At 36.9% G+C, this 16812-nt stretch overlaps 1 protein-coding gene across 1 annotated transcript; it reads right to left on the reverse strand.

Moving 5' to 3' along the window:
- Window positions 1-13117: 13117 nt before the first annotated feature.
- Window positions 13118-15297, reverse strand: LOC127754634 (60 kDa jasmonate-induced protein-like). The gene is made up of 2 exons (XM_052280208.1): window positions 14299-15297; window positions 13118-13753 (listed from the first exon to the last, which is right to left on the reverse strand). The coding sequence occupies exons 1-2, from the start codon at window positions 15295-15297 to the stop codon at window positions 13118-13120; spliced, it is 1635 nt and encodes a 544-aa protein (XP_052136168.1).
- Between the last annotated feature and the right edge of the window lie 1515 nt (window positions 15298-16812).

Below are 16812 nucleotides of genomic sequence, written 5' to 3' on the forward strand. Positions count from 1 at the left end.
TCCTTGAGTGGTATAGGTGGGAGCTACATATTTTATACTTTATACTGTAAAATTTAATATCTCGTAATACCTACAGTATTCTTTATAGCACCTTCTAACAGACTGTAGAATTCTCACATATATGCTATCCTTTGTAATATATACAAAGGTTAAGTCAGGACTAACCTCCCTAACCTATTGCAAAAATTGAGGGTATATTGGTGTTGATGGGGATAATCCGTGCTTTTGTAATAGTTGATGGAGGTAAATCGGATTTAGCTCTCTCTCTATATATACATATATGATCATGACAAATATTTTTTTGGGACAGAAGGCCGATGCCCACCTTATATTGAAAGCCAAACGGGGGTCTTATAACGCTGGGGGTTACGCAGTTCAAAAGCAGCACAAAACAAGAAAGTAGTTTGCCTTACAGCAGCTTAGAAGCTGAAACAGAGATGACACACGCGCAGGCCTAAACATCAAAACAAAGGGTGTGTATAGAATTGAAAGAAGTTTGAAGAAATTGGAACGATGTAACGGAAAAGTTGAAAGTTTACGTGTATAGAAAAGTTTAATGTGATGAAAAAGTTAGAAGTTTGAAGAAAAAGTTAAAATCTAATCAGGGCCAAAGCAAAAAAAACGAGGCTGAACAGAGAAGAGATGCATATGCTTACAGCTTGGCTGCCGGCACTCAAATTAAGCCATCCAATTGTAGTGGCGGATTGAAGCCTAAATATGTTGCCGTACGTCGGGGCACAAGATCATTGCGAAGTCCGATCGGCCGGACAAGCACTTGCGTGAGAGGACAACAGACGCGCTAACTGGGCAAACTGAGACGTATAGAATGATTGTTCTTCCACGCACGGTTTCTTTAACTTATAGGCCCAACGGATGAATTGAAATACTCCAGTACCATCAATTGCCGAGTTTCGTTTCAAAAAATAATAATAACTCAATTGCCAACTGCCGGTGGGCGTGAAGAGACGAGGTCGTCGATCGAAGGAGATGGATTCTAACTAAGTAGAAGTTTATTCGTTTATTGCATATCAACTAAATAGATACGAAAAAATTTAAAAAAATTAACAAGATAGATCAATATATAATATATCACTCCATAAACATGCAAGTTTAAATTCAACTTCTATAAATTGTAAAAAAAATAACAAATTTAATTGTAAATATACATATAGTAATTTGAGTTTTGTTTATTATTTTTGTTATAATTTGTAGAAGTTGAATTTTAACTTGTATGTTTTTAACTTATACGTTTTAACTTTTATTTATATTTTTTCAATTTTTTTCATAACTATTTAGATGACATATAATAAATGAGTGGACGTCCACTCGAGCTGTTAAAACAGTTTCCCGTGGATCGAATAGTGGTGCGCATCCAGTAGCTGGGTTGTACTAGTATTAGTACTATCCCAAAGGTCAAAGCTAGTATTAGTATACGTGGTAGTACTACTTTAAGGGTGTTTCTTTATTGCAATTTGACTTTGCCGGACACAAAATGCCAATGTTGCAGCTCAGTTATGCCAAAATAGCGTGCGCTCCTATCTCTCTCTGTCTATAAAGGGCTGTGTTTAGTTTTTAAAATTGAAGAGAAGTTTAGAAAAAGGTGATAGTTTGGAAAAAAAATTAAGAGTTTATGTGAGTAGAAAAATTTTGAATGTAATGTGATGTAATAAAAAGTTAGAAGTTTGAAGGAAGTTTGGTGTGAACTAAACAGGCCCAAAATATACTACTCTTGCTGCTCGCATCCCTATAATATACGAGCCACCCTCCATACAGCCATACAGGTAACCAAACACATTCTTAGTTTCTTAGTGTACTAGCCCATCGATCTATCCGTATAGGTCGTTAATCATCTCCTATTTATTTTTTTATTGATCTTACAATCAACCATCCTCTCTTGCACCATTGTCTTTTCTCTTCAATTTTAATCTCTCCGCTAAACAACAATAGTATTCCTTAAACTTATATTTGTGGATAGAGCTAGAGCTAGTAATTAGCCTTTTTATAAAGATAACGGAATGCCATTCGGTCTTTGCTCGAAGGAAGATTCAGTCAATTATTAATTACTCCCTCCATCTTATAATATAAAAAGTTTTAGGGTTGAACACGGTTATTAAGAAAGTAGATAAAAGTGAATAATAGAGGATTGCAATTGATTGGAAAGAGAATGTTGGTGAAGTTATTATATTTTGGGATAAACCCTGAAGGCTAAAAATTATTATATTTTAGAACAGAGAGGATTACAGGTCAAATAGCCTTAAATTACAAGACGACAGTTCGATTAAAGTAAAACTACTTTGAACAAGGTAGAGATAACATCTATTGCTAAACCGGCAGATTTAATTGCCAAAAAAACCCTACATAACCGTTGTTTAAGCTCTAAAATCAGCGGAAACAGGAAACACAATCTCTAAAAATCAGCGGACTGTCATTTTGCCGATTGAATTACGCACACGCCACCGTACCGTGTGTGATTGACGTCGAACCGAAACGAAATATAACATCAAAGATTATTGACAGAGAATAAATCAACCAGTCATCCAGATCCTATCATCGTCACAACCATCGTGGCTGATCTGACATGGAAAACGCCTCAAAGGACGCCGCACACCGCCTTCAGCCCTTCATTCCCATCGCTGTCGGCACTACTCCAAAAACTTCAGCCAAGCAGGAGAATCTTTAGGAATGACAAGCATCAGACATGGACGAGGAGGCCACCATGGACGGTCCTCACTCCTCACTTCTGCCCTGTTTAGTCCCCAAAAAATTTTCACAAAAACATAACATCGAATCTTTGATACATATATAGAGTACTAAATATAGATAAAAAGAAAAACTAATTACACAATTTACATGTAAATCGCAAGACGAATCTTTTAAACCTAATTAGTCCATGATTAGCCATAAGTGTTACAGTAACCCATATGTGCTAATGACGGCTTAATTAGGCTCAAAAGATTCGTCTCGCGGTTTACAAGCGAGTTATAAAATTAATATTTTTATTCGTGTTTAAAAACCCCTTCAGAAATCCAGTCAAATGTTCGATGTGACAACCAAAAAATTTTATTTCACCAACTAAACAGGCCCATCGACCATAGCGGCCGCAGCAATGAGAAGGAGCAGTGCTGACACCGATCCCGCCCGAGCCAGCCAACCCGCTTGTTTTCGGGGTCGGGAGACCAGGCAGGATGCGGAGACAGTCAACGATGAGATCAAGATGCAGCTTGCCAGTCAGATCTGCGTTTGTTATGAGACAAGACGACTAAGAGCATCACCAACAGTCTACCTATATGATTCCAAAACTAATTTTGAGGGATTTTAGAACAAAAATCAGCTCCAACAGATCCCCTACTCTCCTACCCCTAGTTTTGGAGTTCCCTTCCCCCGGTTCCTTGCTCCGTTTATATGCGGGCGCGAAAGTCGCTCCCAATCACACAATCCCGCCTCTCTCCTTCGTTCCCGCGAATGGGAGATAGCGATCTTTCTGCGCGTGAAAAAAAAACGAAATTTTCTCTTGGTAGTTTAACAAAAGGGTCCACTTTTAAGTTTTAGTTTTAGAGATTGAACTTAGACTATCTGTTGGAGGGAGGAGTTTTTTCACTTCCTATTTTCAGTTTAGGAAACCTAAAAATAATTTTTTAGGAGAAAATTATAGATAATCTGTTGGTAATGCTCTAACGGACGCCTCGGTCAGCCCCGCTCGAGGCGGCGAGATGTGACGTCACGATCGCCGGCCTGTCATCTTTTTGGAAGTAATATAACCGTGCTGCTCAAACTCATTTTTCAGTGAGTAATATAGTAGTTTGATGACAGATTGACATGGCCCACGATCTTTGTTACTCCCTCCGTTCCCTCCGTCCCATAATGCGAGGGAAATTATGTGACGGAGGTAGTAACAAACATAGGATATCACTCTAGAACGGTAGCCCGATCGATGAAAGAAAATTATCGGAGGCTCCTACAACCAATCACCTGTTCTAGCTTTGTCTCAACTCTATCTATGCATACATGTATCACTTTTCAAAATAAATTTTCTTCTAAACTACTCCTACTTATCCAATCTACAATTTGATTATATCATTATATTTATTATAATTAAATCTTAAAAATACATCACATGATTATATTCTAATAAAAAAGCATATGTTTTAAACCGTTAAAACTTAATGTTTCATACGCTGTAGCGATAAATTTCAGCGGGTGTTTTCACGTGTTTCATAAAATTTAGGCAACTACTCTTCGGACGTATTACTTGCTCTATGTCCATTCCGTTCATACATGTATGGATGTAGTGATCTTCAAAAATATTTTTTTTTTCTAAACTACTTATCCGATGTGATTACACTATTATATTCGTTAAAATTATATTTTTACAATAAGATATCACATGACTATATTTTGATGAAAAACTACATGTGTTTTAAATTGTTAAAACTCATTGTTTCATACAGATAGCAACATGTTTTAATGTGTGTTTTCATTGTATTTCAATTTTTTAAAAAATATTTTAATTGTTGATTTTTTTTTTACTATGTGCAACTTAGTGTTTTACTTGACGATAACTGAAACATTTGAACATTTGACTTTTTTTTTCGGGAATCGGGTGTTCGATTTATAGTTTCTTAACAGATGTGAAACGTCTGAACTAGTAATGTTACCCGGCGTAATGAAAAGTAATTAATGATGTGCAAATTGCTAACTGTCCCAATGGACAAATTATGTCCATATAGCTGGGGGTCTAGAAGGCAGTCTGGCGTTGGTTTACAAAGCGGTTTTAGCCTAAACCCTTAGCTATGAAAGTCGGACACTTCTCATCCTTAGATTTGATGCAAAGCGGTTTTAGCCTAAACAAGTTGTGCTGACACAATTAAGGCCGTGTTCGGTACGTGGTGTTGGAACTAATCTCGTGCACATACAAAACGGAGTGATTTATTAAGTATTAGCTTTTTTAAAAAATAGATTAATATGATTTGAATTTTTAAAGTAACTTATATAGAAATTTTTTTAAAAAAACTATATTTAGTAGTTTGAAAAGCGTGCGTATGAAAAAAGAGAGGTGAGTTGAGAAAGAAGGGGAAAGAAGACAGCCTAATAGCCGAGCTACCCACCATATGTCACTTTTTTTATAACATTTCTCTATTTCTCAATCTCTCGACCTTCTTGTTCTATCCTACATTTTTGAAAAAAAAAAGTACTCATCAAGAAATGTTTTACAATAATCTATACTGCTAAGTAGAATTAACTATCAGAAGTAGATTTTTTTTCTATCGATAGTAGAGCTCATAAATCAATAGGTAAGATCACTTCTATTTGTAATAGAAATATAGAAAACTATTGGTAGTAGAGAGCAACATAATGTTAATAGTCGAATTAAAATTGGTAATGCCAAACCTTTATCACCTACCAAATTATTGATAGGCTAGTGTTATCATCTACATCAAGTTGGTGCTCCCTCTGTTTCTAAATATTTGACGCCGTTGACTTTTTAAAATATGAAATATATTTGACCGTTCGTCTTATTAAAAAAATTTAAGTAATTATTAATTCTATTACTATCATTTGATTCATGTTAAATATACTTATATGTATACATATAGTTTTACATATTTCATAAAAATTTTAATAAAACAAATGGTCATGTACTAAAAAGTTAACGGTGCCAAATATTTAGAAACGGAAGGAGTAAATATTGTCTCTAATCTAAACACTTAGAACAAACTTATATACTGAAACTATCAGATAGGATTGGTTTGGTTTAATATTCGAACCGGGACAAATCTTTGCTCGGATTTTTAACCACGGTTCAATATCTCGTGCGTAATACCTAATCACGCAATATTCCTTCCAAACGAACATATACCCCGTAATACGTAATCACGCAATATTCAACTCCGTTAATAATTACTTTCAACCAAGTACATACACATCAATCGTTTTCTCTATAGAAAAATAAAATGCTATAGCTAGTTGTAACTAGGCAATCACCTAGCTTCACAAACGCGTTGACACAACTTGATAGTTACGCTGCAGTTGATATTTATAACATAACTATATTATAATTTAGATCCCGAGTGTAACTCTCATAGAACTTGAACACTTACATTATCTATCTATCTATGTATTATATTATTAAAACATCTTTTTAAAAAGAGACATCACGTTCGCTGTAGGGACTAGAAATTCCCACATTAATCGGAAAAAAAGAAAAAAAAAACTATACCATTAGATTATAATGGTTAAATTAAAGGGGGCAGATTTATCAGAAAAAATTCTCTCAGTACGAAACAAACTCTATTCGATACAAATAGAAAAGTAACTCTGATCTTTGATGTACATCACGAATATGCATGCATGCATGTCTGAGTCCTGATTGTATTTGGTCTAGGATATTTTCTGATTGGGGGAAGTAAAAAATTGAATACCACATGGATTCCAAATAGAAAAAAGAATAAATCAAACCGATAGCTTCGATACATACGTGGATTTGGATTTGAAGTGAAAAAGAAATTGAACCATCACTAGATCTGCCCACAGCTAACCCAATTTAATTGATGCATTCAAACTTGCAGCCAAATAAAATTCAGAAGCTAGCATATCATAAAACCGGCCGCAGATGGAAAAAAAACACCACATCCAGACTACCAATACAATTATTCTTCAAAATATTTAGTCCTTACTCCCTCCGTCATAAGCGCAACCATGAGTTTTTATGTCCAACTTTGATCATCCGTCTTATTTGTTTTTTCAAAAAATATTAAAAAAATAAGTCACACATAAAATACTATTCATATTTTACCATCTCTTTGAAAGGAGACACCATGTTCGCTCTGGGGCTAGAAATTTCCACATTAATCGAAGAAAAAGAAAATAAGAGTATAAGTATAAATACAATTTAAAAATAACTGAAATTCGTAATTAAAAGTAAGCACTATTGAAAGAAGAGTCCATATAAGAATTTGATAGATTAATTAATATTCGAAATAAAAAGTAAAATAAAATCTAAAATTAGCAAAAAAAGAAAAGAGAAGAAAAATTCAGGTATAAATACAATTTAAAAATAACTGAAATTCGTAATTAAAATTAAGCAATATTAAAAGAAGAGTCTATATAAAACCTAATACGAGATTAATTAAAATTAGGAAAAAAATAAATTAAAATTGGAAATTAGAAAAAGAAAAGAAAAGAAGAGTTCAGGTAGGAATATAATTTAAAATTAACTCAAATTCAAAATTAAAAATATGAAATATTGAAAGAAGAGTCCATATAAGAATCCAATACGAGATTAATTAAAATTCAGAATAAAAAATAAAATAAAATACGAAATTAGACAAATTAAAAAGAAGGTTCAAGTAGGAATACAATTTTTAAACAACTTAATTTGAAAATAAAAATAAAAATATTAAAAGAACACAACACAATACTAATTAAAATTTGATATACAAATAAAATAAATTCTGAAATTAGAAAAAGAAAAATAAGACCACTTATAAATAACTAAAATTGGTGTAAAAAATAAAGACTATAACGAGATTAATTAAGTAACAGGTCTATAAAGGAGTAGAGTGGTGGCATTTGATGGGACATCTAAAACTATTAATAAAACACCAAATAGAATCCTAATGACGATTAAAAGGATTGACGACGGCAGGTTGTGAAGCAACCAGTCAAGGCGGTTGGCGGGACTTCTAGAAAGTAAAAAAAATAAACTCCAATGATAATCATATTTTATTTTTAAAATCTCAATAACAATAAAAAAGAGAGGTAGCAGACGAGTTGTACATGAGTACAGTGGCAGAGCCGTCGACGGTTGACGGGACTTTTAGAAAGCCAACGATAGTTATGTTCGAATTTTACAATCCCAATGATAATAAAGAGTAGGTGGCGGACGAGCAGTAGAGGAGTATAGTGACAACGTTTGATCAGACTTGTAAAAATTATAGAAAAATCAAACCCAATGAGACAATAAAATCTAAAAACTACAAGGTCCATTTTTTTTAAAGTTTTGGGACTTCTAAAAAGTAAAAAAAAAAAGTAAACCCCAATGATAATCATGTTCAATTTTAAAATCTCAATGACAATGAAGAAGAGATGCAACGGGCGAGCCGTAGAGGAGTGCAGTGGCAAAGCTGTTGTTGGTTTGGTAGGACTTCTAGAAAGTAAAAAATGAACACAAACAATAATTATGTTCCATTTTTTAAAATCTCAATAACAATAAAGAGAAGAGGAAGTCGACGGGCGGTAGAGAAGTATAATAGCAGCGTTTGACGAGACTTCTATAAATTATAAAAACGAACCTCAACAAGATAATAAACTCTAAAAACTATAGAATCCAACTTTTATAGATTCCAAGGAAAATGAATAGAAACCGTGGTAGATCGAGCAAGCAAATAAAAAAAAGATGCCATAAGTAAGTGGTAACAACTGGTGTGACTTTTAGAACTATAAAATTAGAAAATCTTAAGACAACGAGATAGCTATTTAATAAATTTGAAGTAAAATCATATTGAAAATATATAATTTTGTATGGGTGCTAGCCGCGCAATTGCGCAGGCCACCCAGCTAGTTATAACTAAAAAGCTCAACGGTTGCATGCTTGTTGTTTGACCAATATAGGTGATACGATTTTCTTCACCGTCCGTAATTTTTTCACCCCAGCAGCGTGTGCTTGCATACGAATCTTAAAGGCTATCCGATTCTGAGGGTTCAAAATTTGCAAGTTTTCTTGTGACAGATATTTTGCAATTCCGTTCAGAAAATACAAAATCATTTTTTTCATGCTTTAGTGTACTAGAATTTGAAAGAAATCAGCCTCAAAAGACACTTCGAGGCCATCACAGCTTGCCTCATGAAACTTAGTCGTTGCCGTAGAAAAAGTATCCTTTTCTAACTTTTGGAGGCTGACTGCTCAAGAATCCTAATTCGCGCACGCGCCGGCGGCACGCACTCCTGGCCCACATGGCCCACACGGCCCATGCGGCGAGTGCGCGATTTTTTTTTCGCTAACCTACCGCCGTTTTCTTTTTTTCTCTTTTTTGCATTTTTCGCAGTTTGATGCCGTATGGGTAGGAGAAAATATTGTAATTAGTTTTACTAGTGATTAGTTTCCTATTTTTACTAGTGATTAGTTTACTAATAATTTTTTAATCTAAACTTAAAATTTTTTTAAAATTTAGACTTGAAAGTTTTCAAATCTCGAGTTGAAAGTTTTCAAATCTCGAGTTAAAAATTTTCAAATCTCCAGTTGAAAGTTTTCAAATATGGACTTGAAAGTTTTCGAATCTTGAGTTGAAAGTTTTTAAATCTTGAGTTAAAAATTTTCAAATCTCAAGTTGAAAGTTTTCAAAATTTTCAAATCTGGACTTGAAAGTTTTCGAATCTCGAGTTGAAAGTTTTCAAATCTCGAGTTAAAACTTTTCAAATTTCAAGATGAAAGTTTTCAAAATTTTCAAATCTGAACTTGAAAGTTTTCGAATCTCGAGTTGAAAGTTTTCGAATTTGAGTTGAAAGTTTTCAAAATTTGACTTTAAAATTTAAATCTTAAGTCAAAAGTTTTCAAATCTAACTGAAACATTTTCTATCTATTAGTAAAAAAAAATCTCCCAAAAAAAATCTTCACACTTTTTTCTAATTAGCGTTAACTAACGGAATTAGTTACACGCCAGCTAGCTTCCCCCTGACTGCTTGCCTTAAAAGCAGAGATGTATCCTATGGATGGGGCAGCTACTTCGGGCGGGTTTCGTTGCCGGCACATGGGTTGGCTCCTCGCACCATCTGGTGGAGCGCATGTTTGGTTTTCCGCATGGCCTCCTGGGCTTGGTTTCTGGTTTCACTCGTGCAAATCTCCCCAGCCAGGCGCGAGGGAGGGGGGCTCCTAGCTAGCGCGTGCACGCCACTAGCGAGCATTTCCCCCCCCCCCCCCCCTCCCTCTTAAGCCTCAACTACCTCTATTAGTAATATACTTAACACTAATGATAGTAATTAGGAAAAAATCTGGAGATTTTTTTACTAACAAATTGAAATTTTCTTAAGTTAGATTTGAAAACTTTCGATTGAAGTTTTAAATTTTAAAGTCAAAATTTGAAAACTTTCAACTCGAGATTTGAAAACTTTCAACTCAGATTCGAAAACTTTCAACTCGAGAATCGAGATTCGAAAACTTTCAAGTCCAGATTTGAAAATTTTGAAAACTTTCAAATCAAGATTTGAAAACTTTCAACTCGAGATTTGAAAACTTTCAAGTTCAGATTTGAAATTTTCAACTCAAAATTTAAAAACTTTCAAACTCAAAACATGCTAAAAGATTAAAAAACTAATTAGAAAAAAGTGAGAAAAAAAGGAAAAAAAATGGGCAAAAAAGGCGTGGGAGGTGGCGCGCGCACGCGAATTAGCGATTCCGCCGAGGGAGATGCTCGATTTGAGCTTCGCTCGCCAATCGCCAGGGCGCGTGCAGGCAGGGATGCGCTGATGCATGAGGTAAAGGAAGGGGGGAGGGGGGTGGGGTCATCTTAATTGCTGCCTCAGGGAGCTCCTCGCCTAGTGGAGCCTCTCACCACCACTCGTCGTCACCATGTCAGCCCCAAACTCTGCCGCTAGATCCAGTAGCTGGTCATGCTGGAGACATCATAAGGATTCAGAGAGGATGCCGGATTTGGACACTCGAGCAGTGTCGTTGTCATCACCAGCCTCATCTTTCTCCTCTCCTCGCCATCTTCCTCGTGTCCATCCTTCCTAATCCGGCTTGCCGAAGCGCCAGATGACCGGATCTGGTAGGGTGAGTGTCGATTTGAGGAGAGAGGCAGTGACCTGTGTTGCGGTGGACGGGGCAACGAGTGGCATGGCTAGGATAAGGAGCACCGAGCAGCCTGGCGCTGGAGGCTGCAGGTGAATTGCAGTGCGGACCGCACGGAGTAGTTGGGCTGGCGACGATATCTACAGATACTTTTCTACTTTCCTTGTTTTCTTGTTTCTTTTCTCAAATTAATTTTAAGGCAATTCGACTCATGCACATATATATAGTTTTTGCAATCAAATAAGTTCTGTGAAATCATATGTTCAATATGCATAGACGCTTACCTTGTTGCTGTGTGGAAACACACTCAATCTCATAGTCTTGCTCCACGTACTCCGAATTCTCCGAATCTACCGATAAGAGGCAAATATGCAAATAAGATTCTCAAATAAAATAAATAATAATTCCAAAATTTTTTGAATAAGATCCTAAAAAATAAAGTAAGTCACAAATAAAATAAATAATAATTTTAAAATTTTTTGAATAAGACGAGTGGTCAAACAATATAAGCAAAATATCAAAACCCCTTATATTAGAGGACGGAGGGAGTAGTTACTAGCAGTTAGCACTAGTAGAGCTCGAAGAGAAAGTAGATTTGTTTTTATGTCGCTTTCTGGCCCGCCGTCTAGTTCCTTGTAAGTACGAAATTAATTAAGGCTTTATACAATTTCGTTTAAAGCTAACCATTTGCACGTGCATTGACCTTCATACACGTATATATGCATGCCGCTGAGTTCAGAAACGTGTGTACATATACAGAACTTGTGGCTTTGATTTGTTCTTTGCTTTGTTCTACTCTCTGGTTTGGCTCTGTTCAAGTAGCTCGATGTTCTCTCCAATGCTTTACTCATATGAAAATTTTCAGTACCACTTCTATTTGACGAACAGGATAATTTGTATATCCAGTTCTCATGATTATTGCAGCAACATGAATTACTACCTAGCTGGATCCTTTTCCTTTGCACATCTGTGTGTTTGAACATTTTGTTGCTGACAAGAAGGCATTTGGAGGTCATAATTGCAACTCTGGATCTAAATTAAAGCCGCTTCTCTTTGCCAAAGTTTACAATATGAGTTGACGTTCCCGGGGTTCGATCCATAGTTCAAACTGACATATTGGATTGTTTCACCATAATCATATATATGTAGTCGCATTATAAATAAACTGGGACAAGCAAGCCATATACATATAATTAAACACAATTAACATATATAATAATAATAATTTGTTTCTGAGTTCACAATCATACACAACATATCATCTACAGGATAGGTTGCCAACAAATCACACAATTTAGGAGCACAAATTGTAGATATATAGTACAGATCATAGTATAGCACACAATTTAATATGCTTCTTCAGCGAAACCGTCGTATTGGAAACAAATCCATTTATCTGAAGCCTTATTACTGACCATATAGAGTAATTTAAGAGATAGCTAGAGAACGATGCGCAGTTGACTCTCCTTGCAGTCACAGTTGTGGTTGTGACTGCAGAGAATCTCCGTCGACGTCTACGTGCCCTTTAGCGGTTCCCTGCAAAAGTGAGAGATGGGTATTCAAGACTCAATCTTATGCGTGTAATAAAAAAATATACTTGCCCTACTTATAAATACATGGTCTAATTAACTTTTATTCACGACGGTTAATCATTAGTCTTACTCAAACTTTAATGCAAATATACAAAATATAAGCAATGTTTAAAGTACTTTTAGCGATAAAAAAATCAGATAAAATAAGTAGTATTTATATACATATATTTTTAAAAATGAGATGAATGGTCAAACATCAATATTCTAAAGTCAACAACATCTCTCCAATACTTTAAGGGTTAATTGAATCCATATTATTACAAAATTCTTATTCTTAAAATATACCATTATAATTCACTTAATCTTCAAAATTAGATTCATGACATTCTGTACCCTTAATACCGTTTTGAATTTTTTTTGGGCCAGTGCATTTTTGTATGGACCGAAATACAGTAGCCAAAAAAGGATTCAAAACATTGCCTTATACTTTAAAAGCGGAGTCATTGTCCTCCTTCCCCATTATTGTATATCCCCTCAAAATACTGCCTTAAAAAATCACCCCACCGAAAAACCAGTTTTGTTACCTAAAAATCAACCCGAACACCCCCCCCCCCCCCCCAATATATAATTTCAATCCGGTTGTAACGCAAAGGCATGGCACTATAGTATATTTAGATTAAAAACTGACAAAGTATTTCTTACGAATTAGAAAAGTAGCTATATTTTAGAACCGATATGAAGTATTAAGCATGCAACATATGAAGGGACTAGCAGGCAGTAGGTTTCAATTCATCACCTTTCAGAAGTCCCGCGACCAGGTGATGTTAACTTCAAGGCTGGTGTTGCCGGAATGGAATACTCGCTGTGGCTGCTGCTCACCACCGGGGGATGACAGGAGCAAACGCTGGAAACAAGTGTATCTTATACCTTCTTCTCCAACGACATAGAGCTGCACGTCTATCTCGAGCGGCCAGTCGAGTGGCACCGCGACAACACACCGCTGCAGCGGAACGTCGACGACCGCCGAGCCGCCGCCGCCGGCGACGGCGAGCGCCACCGCGTCCTCCCGCGAGCCCCGGCGGAAGAGCGCGCTGCCGACGGCGAGGCAGTGGCTGCGCGCGGTGATATCGCCGTAGACGGCGAGGTGGTGGTGGTGGTCGGTGTTGTCGTCACCGGCGACGGGAAGCAGCAGCTTGAGCTGCACGGTGGCCTCCACCGCGTCGGACAGCACCGCGTAGGTCACGTCGACGGGGCCGCGGGTGGTGCCGATGGTGTGGGTCAATGTCTTGTTGTACTCATTCTGGCCGTCGTAGCAGTCCCAGAACAGCGTACCATCGGCAGTATCGCCGTCGCCATTGTTGGTATCAACTTCAATGAGGAAGCTCCCGTCGGCTGAGATGGCCCTATATGGTCCAGTCAGCATCAAATTTCCCTGCTTGCATGCATGTGAAGATGAATTAATGTGTGTATTACGTACGGTAGTACTCCCTCCGTCCCTATGCACTTTTTAAAATATGTTTCACCGTTCTTCTTATTTAAAAAATTTAAGTAATTATTAATTCTTTTCCTATCGTTTAATTCATTGTTAAATATACTATACTAATACTCAAGTTTTTAATAATATTCAAAAAAAATTTTGAATAAAACAAATGGTCAAACATGTTTTAAAAAATTAATAGTGTCAAATATTTAGGAACGGGGGAATATTAGTTAATCGATTTATATCGACTATTACACAAACATATATGTTACAGTACTACCTTTTCCGTTTCAAGTCATTTTGACTTTTCCAACAGTAAATATGTTATATAAATATATCTAACATTTACAACATTAAATTAGTTTCGTTAAATGAAACACTAAATATATTTTGAAAATGTTTTCATATTGTATCGAAAATATTGTTAAATTTAGTTAAATTCAAAAGTTTTAAAAAAATAGAAATGATTTATAATAGGAAAGGGAGGGAGTAGTAGGCACTACCTGATAGTTAGTGTAGTGTCGTTGGAGGTGCGGCCTGTAGAGGATCTGGCCGCGTTTCCCGTCGAAGACAGCGATGGTACAGCTGCCAAAGCCGGCCGTCGCGGCCAACACCTCCACGAAGCGTCCGCCACGGCCTGTCTGACCAGCCCCTGCCGCCGCCGCCGCCTCCGGGCCGGTCCTGAAATACAGCCAGTCGCTGCGGCGGCGCTCCGCCGCGCCGTGAACGTGCACGGTAGTGCTAGTGTTGAGCACCAGTAGCACTACACGGCGAGCCTGCTCATCGTCGTTGATACCGGTCTCGCTACTAAGCCTGCGGGGCCATGGTGTTGTCTCGTCCTGGAGTAGCGCCCGCGACATAAGCCACCAGTTACGCAAGTAATCTACTTGCCGCTCGTTGAGGCTGATCTGTCGGTCGAAGGCGTTCACGGCGTCGTAGTCCAGAGCCATCCTCGCGGCCTCGCAGAAGACGACGGTCAGGTGCACCAGATCCAGTTTGGTGTCATCGTCTGCAGCGCCATATGGATCAGGTGGTTGTTCGTAGCCCGACAGCTTATGGACGGCATCCAGCAGGACGACCTGTCGCAGGTCAATATCATTAACCAACATATTCTTAACGTCGTCTTCATCGCGACCACCAAGTAAGCTTGGGTAGCTGCCGTCGCATCCCAGAAATGTGGATGGCTCAGGGAGAATCGGCTTGCTCATCCCCGAGAAGCCCATGTGGAACCATTGTCCTTTCAGGTTCCTGAAGCCGATGAGGTTGACATTGTCATCCCGGACGGCTAAGGTTGCTCTGTCGTCGCCGTTGCCCACCAGGTTGATGTACATCCACCTCGCCGGCTGTTTTGGGCATCGTTGCATCGCGAGTACGGGACAGCCGGCGTAGACGTCGTCGAGGTCAGGATGCTCCGCGAGCCTGTCGCGAAGGTTGTTCATGAATTCAGGGTAGTTGCCTGTCCTCACGTTGAACTCTACGTCCTCAACTCTCACCGCCATCCTCTGATTCCTGATCTACACAATGATTAATTTGCAGTTATCAAAAACCGTAAATTGTACTCCCTCCTGTTTTATAGTACTTAACAGTTTAGACAGGGTTGAGGTTAAACTTTTGTAACTTCATTTGACTATCAATAACTTTAAAATTATTTTGTTTAAAGAAACTAGAACAACATATATAGATTTATCTTTGAAAGTACATCAATAAAAGTAAATATACATTTATTTATTATATATATATTATAATAAAAAACAAGGTCAAAGATATATTTTGAAAATTGTATCATTATTTAAAACATCAAGAATTATTAAACCAGAGGGATCGAGTTTCTTTGTACGAGCTATAGCCAGTAATATCGATCTATGAGTATGCTTATATACTAGTATATATGTTCTCTTGTTTCAGAAAAAAAAAAAACCAATTCCTGAGCTAGATTTTCTAGGACGGAGAGGGTGTATATGTCAAGCTGGATGTTAACGTTTTAAGGTACAGGTACACCACATTAAAAATGAGCCTTGGATTTTCTTTTCTCAAAAAAAGAAAAGAGCCGTATGATTTTTTTTCTCAACAATAAAACAAGAAATGAGCCTTTGTATTCTTTTGATGTTTTTATCTATGTTCTAGATGACAATCAAATTTGTTTAGCTCTCTAGCTAAGGTGTGTTTGGTTGTAGAAAAATATGTTGTTTTGATTCTTAGTAATCAGAGGAAAATTTAAGTTTTTGGTATGATCAACCAGCTGAATGGTAGTTTGGAATATAGGATTGTGATATGATATGTCTAGTAAGTAAAACACACATAACTGGTGATATATATTAAGATTCCGTTTGAAATACGAATATATATCAACTGTTTCCCTCCCGATGAAATCGTATCAACCTTTCTTTCATGCGCATGAGCTATACGATGTTGCATTCCCCGCAGTCTAATACTTCCAAGTTGCCCACAACTAAACTGAAATTTTGAATACAAAAAACCTCCCATACAGAAACGGAAAGTTTCTTTGAATCGTTTTCCATTTAAATTTACTTTTAAATAGAACCCTTTTGGTTTACACTACTCGAGGTTGCATGGTACTACCTCCATCCATAAATAGATGGGATTCAGGCATTCAGTACGTATTATCTAGGTATATATGCCAAAACTTAATACCTCCATCCATAAATAAAAGGGATTCAGCTATACGTGTAACACAATAACTTAATATCTTCATCCACGAAGGATCCAGGTTATGCATATACCTGAACAGAGCCACTATTTTATGAATTGGCAATAATAATTTGTCACACCAACACGTGTAGCATGGCTAAATCCTTGCCATACGTGTTTTTAACCGGCCATGACAACATTGTACTACCACGCAGATATATGGATTGTGTGGTTAAAAGGATTCATATAAGAAAATGGTAAGTTTATGCAGAGTTTATTTTTAATATCAATCAATTATATATATACTATTTTGGTAGCCTGAAACAAGCCGTCACATTTGATGTAAAGGCCTATAAATTCCTACG

Source organism: Oryza glaberrima, chromosome 11, assembly GCF_000147395.1.
Source record: "Oryza glaberrima chromosome 11, OglaRS2, whole genome shotgun sequence".
Taxonomy (NCBI): domain Eukaryota; kingdom Viridiplantae; phylum Streptophyta; class Magnoliopsida; order Poales; family Poaceae; genus Oryza; species Oryza glaberrima.